The 11,512-nt window shown below is 42.3% G+C and overlaps 1 protein-coding gene across 1 annotated transcript in view; it reads right to left on the reverse strand.

Annotated features, from left to right (window-relative positions):
* AFAP1L1 (actin filament associated protein 1 like 1) overlaps positions 1-11,272 on the reverse strand; it is a 54,046-nt gene extending 42,774 nt beyond the window's left edge. The window contains exon 1 of the mRNA XM_075274674.1: positions 10,916-11,272. Coding sequence (XP_075130775.1) covers positions 10,916-10,931 — 16 coding nt within the window. The 5' untranslated portion in view covers positions 10,932-11,272. The remainder of the gene's footprint in view (positions 1-10,915) is intronic.
* Between the last annotated feature and the right edge of the window lie 240 nt (positions 11,273-11,512).

Raw genomic sequence — 11,512 nt, forward strand, 5'->3', positions numbered from 1 at the left:
TAGTTCCATTACTGGTTCCAATCGTAACCAGCACACTTATGAAGGCCTGCAGTATCATATTAGACTCTACCTCAGGATGAGTGCAATGCAAGTATTGCACTCATTTTTTTGGTGTGGCCTGCTGGGGGAGCAGTATATCAACCAGGGACAGAAATAGACTTGACAGGCTGATCAGGAGGGCCAGCTCTGTCCTGGGGAGCCCCTTGGACCCAGTACAGGTGGTGGGTGACAGAAAGATACTGTCCGTGGTGACCTCCATGCAGGAGAATAAATCCCACCCCCTGTATGGGACCTTGATGGGACTTGGCAACACTGTAAGTGACCGTCTGCTTCACCCCAAGTGTGAGAAGGAGCGCTATCGCAGGTCCTTCCTTCCAACCGCGATCAGGCTGTATAACCTACATCAGTCCAAGCGAAGATCACTCCGCACAGAGAACTAATGATTATGACGATGTCCATGAAGTCTTCCTTCTTTCTCTTCCATTTCCTTAGCTGCTATGGACTCCTAGTATATCTTCTCTTCTCATTCCATTCTAGTTTAAGTGAGTCAGGCATATAGGTACCACAGAATTCACTTTGTGTACCACAGACAGGTCTTTCTCACCAACTAGGAGTAGTAGTTGCCCTATATTGCCGATTGAAGAAAGTAATGTAGAAACTTGTCTGTGACCACTTTCTGGGTCAGGCTAATGAATTTTAGGGACGTAGTAGTGATATGCACAGAATCTATATGGCAATGCAAACTCTTTTGGGTGTGTTATGTATGAAGGTATTATTCCCTACAAGCAATGGTTTCAGGAGAGAACATCTCTATATTCAAGGAATCCAATAAAGAAAAGCACCAATTTTTTCTTTTATATGGAATCCATAAAAAAAAAAAAACTCAATAGGACTTGGCATAAAGAGGTAGTTCAGAAGTTTTGCAGAGCCATGATATACAGTATATGGCCTTGACACTCAATCCCAAAAAAACAAACATTTTAGAGAAGAGAGGCATAGATGGGTTTGACTAAAAATATTCCTAGATTTGGAGTATCTATGTATCATTCACCTTAGTTTTACACTTTCTCCTTTGAGATGATAAGAAAGTCTTATAAGACATTGCTGTCAATCATCCACAATCTAAGTATATTCTAAGCACATTCTTAGTTAGTTCACACTTTACTTACTCAATGTACTGTTCCTGCAGCTAGTCAGCCCTACCCTTCCCTTGCTATACAAGAGGGGATAGATCAGGTGCAGCTCCAAGGTCAGAGATTTCAGCTCAGAAGTTTCCTGTGCAAGCAGCATCCTGTGTCGTACTCAGTCCTTGCTTACAGAGGGGGAAGACAGGGCCGGAAAACAAGGAAATGCTCCTATCCTGTAGAATCAAAAACCAGGGTGGAGGTGGAGGTGCTGAGGGTGGGAATATTCCATCTCCGTGTACGCTCATGAGTTGTATATGAGCAGAAGTCAATGAGAGAAGCCAATGGCAGATAATAACCAGACGGCATCTGTCTCGTTACCTTTTAGTGTTAACTAGGATGGTGTCAAAGAGAATTTCACATAATCTGCTTACAAGTTGCTTGGTAGTTTGCTACTGCATAAAGTTTTGATCTAGGAACAGACAATGTGAAGACCAAGTGCATGGCAAAATGATGTACAGTCCTATGAAAAAGTTTGGGCACCCCTATTAATCTTAATCATTTTTAGTTCTAAATATTTTGGTATTTGCAACAGCCATTTCAGTTTGATATATCTAATAACTGATGGACACAGTAATATTTCAGGATTGAAATGAGGTTTATTGTACTAACAGAAAATGTGCAATATGCATTAAACCAAAATTTGACCGGTGCAAAAGTATGGGCACCTCAACAGAAAAGTGACATTAATATTTAGTAGATCCTCCTTTTGCAAAGATAACAGCCTCCTAACGTTTTGTATCCTTCCCCTGAACAACTATGTTGAACAATCTTTGTTTTCAGATCATTTGAGAGCGGGCTGTCCATGTTCGGCGACCATCAAACTTAACTGAACTTGAATTGTTTTGTAGAAAGAAATGGTCCAAAATACCTTCATCCAGGATCCAGGAACTGATTAAAAGCTACAGGAAGCGACTAGAGGCTGTTATCTTTGCAAAAGGAGGATGTACTAAATATTAATGTCACTTTTCTGTTGAGGTGCCCATATTTTTGCACCGGTCAAATTTTGGTTTAATGCATATTGCGCATTTTCTGTTAGTACAATAAACCTCATTTCAATCCTGAAATATTACTGTGTCCATCAGTTATTAGATATATCAAACTGAAATGGCTGTTGCAAACACCAAAATATTTAGAACTAAAAATGATTAAGATTAATAGGGGTGCCCAAACTTTTTCATAGGACTGTATATAGGATTGGGGTGCCAAGACTTATATTTAGCAGATTTTTCCTCAGTCTAACTCTTGAGACCCTCAGAAATCAAATGACGACCAAGGGAAGTTTTGGTCAAATATCATATTTGATATGAAAAAGTGACCAGGTAATACACAACCTGGCAAGTTGCACTGGAAACTGCTCATAAGCTGCCTATACTCTCTAGCAACTATCACCTTGCATATATGTGCAAATGTATTTCAATTGGAAGCAGGGAACAAACCATTAAAGAGGAACTTTCACCACCCACTCCGTTTGCACCTTTCAATAGCTGCTGCTCCACTGATTCCGGCACAGTTGGAATTTTTTGTCTAACTCCACCATTCCTGAACAATGAATACTTTTAGTTTCATCACCCAATAAGGGATTGTCCTGGTTTAAAGGGAGTCTATCATTGCCTAGATTGTTTTTTTTTAACTAAGCATATCTTTACATAGCCTTTAGAAAGGCTATTCTAGGCATACCTGTCATTCCTTGATCCTTGCAGTCATTTTTGAGTTAAACTGGTCTTCTTCATATGCAAATTAATCTTCAGGGAGCACTGGGGGCATTATCCCTGTGCCCTGAGCACCCCTGCCACCTCCATTTCTCACCACCCCCTTCTTGAAAGACCATCTCTCCTTCAGGGAGGCTTAAGGGAGGCGATTAAAATCTTGCACATGTGCTATATGTGATTAGCTGCTTTGGAAGCAGTGAAGAGGTGTAGAAGGAGGGATGGTCTTTCAAGAAGGGGGCAGTGAGAAATGGAGGCGTCTGGTGACGCAGGGGTGCTCGGGGCACAGGGATAACGCCCCCAGTGCTGCCTGAAGATTAATTTGCATATGAAGAAGACTGGTTTAACTCAAAAACAGCTGCAAGGATCAAGGAATGACAGGTATGTCTAGAATAACCTTTCTAAAAGCTATGCTTAGTTAAAAAACGATCTTGGAAATTATACACTCCCTAGAAAGTTTTTTGCGGCTTATCCTCAGGATAGTCCATAAATACCTGATAGGTGTTGGGCCAACAGCCGGCCCACAGACCAATCAGCTGTACAGAGCTGTTGTGAGAGCCTATCTTAAACACCATACAGGGCTGGAGGCAGAAAGCTCTGTCCCCCGTTTAATGTTTGGGAGTTGTCACTGCAGCTCACCTCCCACTGACTTCAATGGAAGATGATCTTCAGTGATTATGTACAGGGGAATAAAGCTTTCTGCTTCCGATCCAGTATAGTATATAGAATGGCACCAGAAGTGGCTCCATACAGCAGATCGGTGAGGGACTGGTTGTTGGTTCCTCACTGATCAGGTATTTATGGCCTAACTTGATTTTTGTAATGACAAGTTGATCCAGGGTTTTATACTGATGGCCAGATTTGGAGTCGAGAAGGAATTCTTTTCACCCGACATGGGGCAATTGGCATCAGAGTCGTGTTTTTTATTTTGCCTTACTCTAGGTCAACACTGTAGGGTTATAGGTTGTACCTGTGTGTTCATCCAACCTCATCTACTATGTAACTATGTGAGGATTCCTGGGCTGTAGCAGATAATCTGGGACCACCCACCTGACAGTAGACAGCCTAGTCAGTATATTGAGCACTGAAATTAACAGGAATGATAGCGCAGGAATGATGAGGGCTAGATAAAGAATTCCAATAGCCTGGAGTCCGTGGGCTGGATCCTATTAGATGCAAAGAGTTGGAGACGGTAGAAATGGTGAAAGATCCTCCATAATGTTTTTCTTGCAGATTATTGATTTAAATTACAAAAAGAACCAAAAATTACTGCGGCACAATACTTTACAAATGTGCTTATTCTTTGAAGATAGGATAACCTTGGTTTTTATGTAATTGGTATCACTATATTTACCATAACCAGCGATAACAGTCACTAAAACGTCTCAAGCCTTTCCATTTGTTGCTGCTACCAGTCTAAGATATTTTCAGCTGTCTCAGTGGTTAGTTGCTGTTAGAACCCAACAAGCTGAAACAAAGCTCCATATTTGTCATGTGCAGAGCGCTGTTAACTGTGTGGTTTCCAACAATGATCCTTTGTATCACTAAAAACTGAGATCAGCATCACATCAACGGCATCAGATAACTCAATGGAAGGACATTTAAAGAAACACTATGTCTATTCTCAGCTGTGAATTCTAAGATTTCCCATTTGGATTTACCAATATAGCACTGATCTCTGGAAACGTTACATCCCCTGTATACTAAGCAGCCATTCCTGTCCAGAAGTATCTATACCATGCCTGGGACTTAGGGTTAATGTCATTAAATCCATCACCGCAGGAAAAGAGAATTAAGATCTTTACAGTTTATTTTAGGGGAATACCAGTACCAGATGCCAATGCCTGAAATCGAGCAAGACGCCGCTGTCCTCGTAGCTAACCACCACATAACTGCGGATAAAGGCCACCCACAGCTGGTGATAGTATTAATAACCTGTTCTGTTCTGACATGTCACAACTGGGCAGTGGAGGAGACAAGTGTTTGTGTTAGAGCTCAGAAACACATGGAACTGTCAGTTTTATAAGTGAACATGAGCAGACCTAACATGACAGTGGTGGGGTCTAGGTTGGGGCCCTTACGTTTTTCTTAGAGGGTGTTTTAGATTCATGGATTTATCATTTTAAAAAAAAGTGTATATTTTGAGAACAGCACTAGAATTTAATTTCATGTTTCAACTAAACCCAATCTACTTTAGACTGGTGATCTAAGGGGATTGTTCCATTAGGAATAATGTGTTCACTAATAAACTATCCATTAGTGTATGTGTACATCATGATGGAGCCTCTGTCAGAGGGAGGTTGAAGACCAGGGTTTTGACGCTTATTAGTTTGTTGTCGCACAGTTCGTCAGAGACGAAGGTTCTCCCGCAGACCAGAAAAGTAGACTTAAAGATGGCCAAACACTGGAGCCCGGAGAAGCCCACAACAGAGGAATATAAGACTCTGCGACAAGAGAGCAGTTCAACAAAATTTGCATGGTACACTGGCCAGGTGACTGAAGGAGGATGAGGACAGGGCGCTCTATCGCCACTTCTATTCAGGGAACCTCCTCTATTAGCCACAGCTTCTGTTCTGGAGGACTCACTACAACCTTGTATTATATTGGTTACCCATTCATTTGAATAGCCACGTTGCAGCACCACATTTCCCCTGGAGCCACTGAGAGCCACCACCCCATGGTGATAACAGCTTGGTGTTTTAGTGGCTGGACCTGTATTGATCAGCTCGTAGCCAGCTTCAATAAAGGATTGCCTAAATTGTACGGCCCTTCATGTGTGAACAGGTTGTAAACCAGTGGAGGTATTGGCCAAATGCTTCCATCTGTGATGGTGAGTGTAATACAGTCTCCTCAAGTGAGAGATTCTCTTTGTAGTGGTTCTGGCTAGAAATGGAGATGACCAGTAAAGGTATACAGAATAAGTGAAGGTGATACATTGCAGAGGAGATCTTCTGATTCATGGCAAGCTTAAGTTGACTGAAAACAGACTTGTCAGGTTAATCTTCTCACAACAAGCTCTGTGGTTCATTGATGATGATGCATACAGCAAGTATTAGCATGCTATGCACTGCCATGACCTGATCTGCACTGCCAAAACATATATAGCTGGTATCTGGCTAATCTTGATATAACATGTTTTTATGCACTGGGGTCACCATGTTGCCACTGCAATGTGTACGGGTGGAAGACAGTTGGTAAGGGTCATGACAACAGTTGACATTACTTGTATTTTTCGCAGTTTTTTTTGCTTCAATTGACCAGATGATTAGAGATGAGCGAACACTAAAATGTTCGAGGTTCGAAATTCGATTCGAACAGCCGCTCACTGTTCGAGTGTTCGAATGGGTTTCGAACCCCATTATAGTCTATGGGGAACATAAACTCGTTAAGGGGGAAACCCAAATTCGTGTCTGGAGGGTCACCAAGTCCACTATGACACCCCAGGAAATGATACCAACACCCTGGAATGACACTGGGACAGCAGGGGAAGCATGTCTGGGGGCATAAAAGTCACTTTATTTCATGGAAATCCCTGTCAGTTTGCGATTTTCGCAAGCTAACTTTTCCCCATAGAAATGCATTGGCCAGTGCTGATTGGCCAGAGTACGGAACTCGACCAATCAGTGCTGGCTCTGCTGGAGGAGGCGGAGTCTAAGGTCGGACCTGAATGGAGACTGGTGTGGAGCGATCTTAGACTCCGCCTCCTCCAGCAGAGCCAGCGCTGATTGGCCGAATTCCGTACTCTGGCCAATCAGCACTGGCTAATGCATTGTATTGGCGTGATGAAGCAGTGCTGAATGTGTGTGCTTAGCACACACATTCAGCTCTACTTCATCAGGCTAATAGAATGCATTGGCCAGCGCTGAATTCCGTACTCTGGCCAATCAGCGCTGGCCAATGCATTCTATTAGCTTGATGAAGCAGAGTGTGCACAAGGGTTCAAGCGCACCCTCGGCTCTGATGTAGCAGAGCCGAGGGTGCACAAGGTGTAGTTGAGCTAAACACACACATTCAGCACTGCTTCATCACGCCAACAGAATGCATTGGCCAGCACTGATTGGCCAGAGTACGGAATTCGGCCAATCAGCGCTGGCCAATGCATCCCTATGGGAAAAAGTTTATCTCACAAAAATCACAATTACACACCCGATAGAGCCCCAAAAAGTTATTTTTAATAACATTCCCCCCTAAATAAAGGTTATCCCTAGCTATCCCTGCCTGTACAGCTATCCCTGTCTCATAGTCACAAAGTTCACATTCTCATATGACCCGGATTTGAAATCCACTATTCGTCTAAAATGGAGGTCACCTGATTTCGGCAGCCAATGACTTTTTCCAATTTTTTTCAATGCCCCCGGTGTCGTAGTTCCTGTCCCACCTCCCCTGCGCTGTTATTGGTGCAAAAAAGGCGCCAGGGAAGGTGGGAGGGGAATCGAATTTTGGCGCACTTTACCACGCGGTGTTCGATTCGATTCGAACATGGCGAACACCCTGATATCCGATCAAACATGTGTTCGATAGAACACTGTTCGCTCATCTCTACAGATGATACATAGTTGCAGTCACACTTTTCCTTAGTACATATCCACACAGCACTGTTCTCTGGCTGTGTGCTAGTGATTGTATTAATAGCCTGCACTCGACCGCTTAGACATTGATCGATCTATTCACAGACCGTTTTCTTAGCGGTCCGTGTAACCAATCAGTTAAACAATACAACACTCACAGATCTTTCAATAGACTCTAGCTCTGGAGGGATCCATGAAAATGGGTTGCCTTCAGGTGTATGCGGAGTGCATGGCATGTTCATCAGAATACACACTTAGCAGTAAATTGTCACTATTTCCAACCACATGAAAGGTATGGTATTGACAAAACTGAATATAATAATAAGTTGTAGTGTAAGAATTTCTATAAGACTATATATCACCGCTCCACAGTCATGTCATTATCATTGCTGTAAGGTGAAGCCAGGCTATGACTGTAGTTTTAGTAGCACAACTTGTAATGCTATTACTGCTGCAAAGTACTTGGAATAGTGTCAGTCTAAGATCAGAGGGCCTGTTCAGACCCCTGACATCAATGGCGGCATGTGCCATCAATTATGCCAGTAAATGCCCCCACTGTTACAGCTTCAAAGGATGTGACACACACAATGACATGCTGATTATTTCCCTGTCTGTGACACAATGGCAGTGACACCACAGGAGCCCGGCTTACCTCTCCTGCACTCTTCTGAGTCAGCTTAGCCACTAGCTATATGGTAATAACATCATTAGGTTGGATGACATGTGTATACAGTCCATGTAGAAGACACACAACCTTTTATCTTAAATGTAAGGTACACTTTATACCATGAGTTTTAGTATACAGTGGGGCAGATAAACTAATAATGCAACAGAATTCTGGTTTAATGTTCAACTTAAAGGGGCTCTATCATTGGGAAAAGTCATTTTTAACTAAGCACATACTTGTATAGCCTTTAGAAAGGCTATTCGACACATACTTTTTGTATGCCATTCGCCTCAGTAGTTTTTGAATAAGACCATTTTTATTCATATGCTAATTAGCTTCCTGCCAGCACAGGAAGTTCTTAGTAGCACTCATCTCTGCTATTCTCTCCTATGTGTATGTGCCAGCAGGGAGATGAGTCATCATCATCATCAGCAGCAGCAGCCTGTGCTGTACACACACATGGCAGAGGGTGCACAATGAGACTTCTGAGGTGCACAGTGGAGGCTAATTAGCATATGGATAAAAACGGGCTCATTCAAAAACTACTAAGGCGATTTACATACACAAAGTAGGTGTGGAATAGCCTTTCTAAAGGCTATGCAAGGATGTGATTAGTTAAAAGTGACTTTTCCCAATGATAGAGCCCCTATAAAAAATAATGTACATGCTTTATGCCCAATTTTATGTGTTTAGGCACTTTCTAACAGTTAGTTCACCTTGTATGACATGCTGATGGGGCTTGTTGGAAAGGGGTATGGCTTAATATGCTACTCCAAAACTTCAGACCCCAACATTTCAGCCATCGTTCCATCAAAATGTTGTCAGAAACTAAACCAACTTCATGCTTTATACCTCATTTTCTATTTGCTTTAGATACTTTGTAAAAGTTTCTGTGTCCTGTCCGACAGGTGGGTGGGGCTTGTTGAAAAGAGAACTAATATTTAAATTGTGCACCAGTCAATGCGCCAAAAATCTAGAGATTACACCAAAATTCTAGACAATACACCAAATATTGCAACAAAATGATGTCGGAAACTCAGCCAACCAATAAGTTACGTGAATTTAGTCTATAGGGTCTAATAGTATGCCAGATTTTCAAACAACCTTAGACATTATAGAAAATCTTGTGCAGTTTAAAGCTGGGTTCACAAGCAGGACTTTTCTTTCTGCGTTTTTCCATTTTTTTTTTTTGAGTGGAAGATGGGCGGAAACCCTGCAGACCCTATTATAGTCTATGGGGTCCATGGGTTTCCGCAGGTAACTGCTATTTAAGCGGGTTAGCTTTCCATTTTTCGAGTCCCCAAGTAGACCGCCCCTTCTTCCACCAAGTTGTATGTTTCTTTAAGTTCTTCAGCATTGTTTATAAGCGTATATTTGGGTAAGAGCGGGAAATGAGCATGAATCAATGTGCACATATAAAGTATAGGCCAGTGCTCGTCACTGCGCATGCTCTGGATGTCAGTGGATTCATCTCAGGACCCTCCTGGTAATTTACAACTGGCACTTAACTTTTTTCCCACAAAATGTAAAATATGGACTGCTCTGAAAGGGACAGGTTTAGGATACAAAAGCCCTACAATATAATGTCACACTGCTGGTCTAGTACACTACAACCCTGTGACAGGTCCCCTTTAAACACATGTCATGTACAGTGCAGGTAAGCAAGTGTTAGGCACACACCTATGCATTTACATTGCATTCATGCTATTATTGTGTGCATTATATATATGACAATGGTAGAAGTTATCCTTATAGAGTGTAGACAGGAGAATAAATGTCACCAGAAATGTCAAAATGCTGCCACTGCTTATACCTTTGCATGAACCAGTGATCAGGGGTTGAAAGTTCCTTTCTCAAATCAGGCATTATGGGATCTACTTCTCCTGAGTTAGGATCTAGAGTAATAAATACTGGAATTTTTTGCAAAGAACATAGCATAAAGCCCCCTAGGTTATTACCTATTGCATGTATTACGTAAGTTAGAAGAATCGTAGGAAAAACCCAAAAGCACAGTTTTAGTTTGGTTCATGTCAGCACTATAGAGATATGTTTAAAGTTGAACATAACACACATCATCCGGCATCCTCTGCTCCCATACAGATGTTTACATGGTAATAGTTTGTCCATAACCATAGCCCTTTCATTGTGTATGTGTGGGGGGCACCTGAACTGACTCAGCTGACATAGTGTAATATGAGACTGAAGGATTACGGCGGGGTTACAGCCATTGTCTGGCAAAAGGATAATTAAAGAGGTTGTAGGTTATGACTCACAGAGCGGCTGCACCTAAGACAAGCCCAGGTTTAGACTAGCAAAGTATCAGGAGCATGCCAATATTGACAGAACCAATCTTGGTGCCAGATTCTCGAATTTTGCAGGTTAGGTCTTTGCAGTTCACCATAGTATATTGGGTGTTGAGTGAATATCTTCCGTAAATACAATTATTTTTAGAATTTTGGAAGTATTAGGGTTAGGTAGTTGGTGCTGCACTGAAGTACCAGGAAACCTGTCTCTGCCTGGTCCTTGGTTCTGGGTGTACAGAGGTTTGCAGGTACACTGCTATTCTTAACTCTATAATAACACATTATATTCATGATATTCAATACATCATAGCCTGAGACGGTCAAGATGATTAACCAGATTTAAGATTTACTGTAAGTCATGTGGATCTACAAATTGTAAAATCAACTAAAAGATTTCTAATTTGAAAAAAAATTTGAGATGTCAGGGTCAAGACTTACTCATCTCGTATAAAAACAATACATGAAAGAAAATGAATTCACTGACCTTTAATACGTTCCATGTCGTTGCTCAGTGCTGCATTCCCAGATGTGAATTGGGTCACTGGTCAGCACCAGTGCTCTGGACTTTCTTACTACTCCCCTCTGCTCTTGCAGTAAGATGCCCTCTTGCACTTACTCTGCTGTAAGCTGATGCCTTCTCTATGTGTTCTGCCTTTGAGCAATGTCAAAGAGATCTCCTGCATCAGCCCCTTATCTGATCATTGTGAATACCCAAAGATCCTCCTCCAGGTCCAGCATCTGAACATTTCACCCTTCCTAATTGTTTCCCTATGAGTTTGATCTGAGCAGTGCTATCTGCCAGAAGTCCTCCTGGATGTGCCTGAGTCCACTGCGCTTCCACCCCCTCCTCTCCTCTCTTGACAAGCAGGCTAGAAGTTTGAAGGAACATGTAACGTTTTTCCTGCGTCCTGTCCTGTGTCTCCTCCTCTGCCCCTTGATCAGAGGGTCTTACTGCTTCCCCACCCCCTATACTCTATAACCCACACATTGCTGACAAGCTTTTCCAGGGAGGGTCTGCATTTGAGGAGTGCCCTGCCTCACCCTTCTCTAGGAGAGGGAAAATGTTCCACTCCAATAGTTT

The sequence above is a fragment of the Leptodactylus fuscus genome, chromosome 5, assembly GCF_031893055.1.
Source record: "Leptodactylus fuscus isolate aLepFus1 chromosome 5, aLepFus1.hap2, whole genome shotgun sequence".
In the NCBI taxonomy this organism is placed as follows: Eukaryota; Metazoa; Chordata; class Amphibia; order Anura; family Leptodactylidae; genus Leptodactylus; species Leptodactylus fuscus.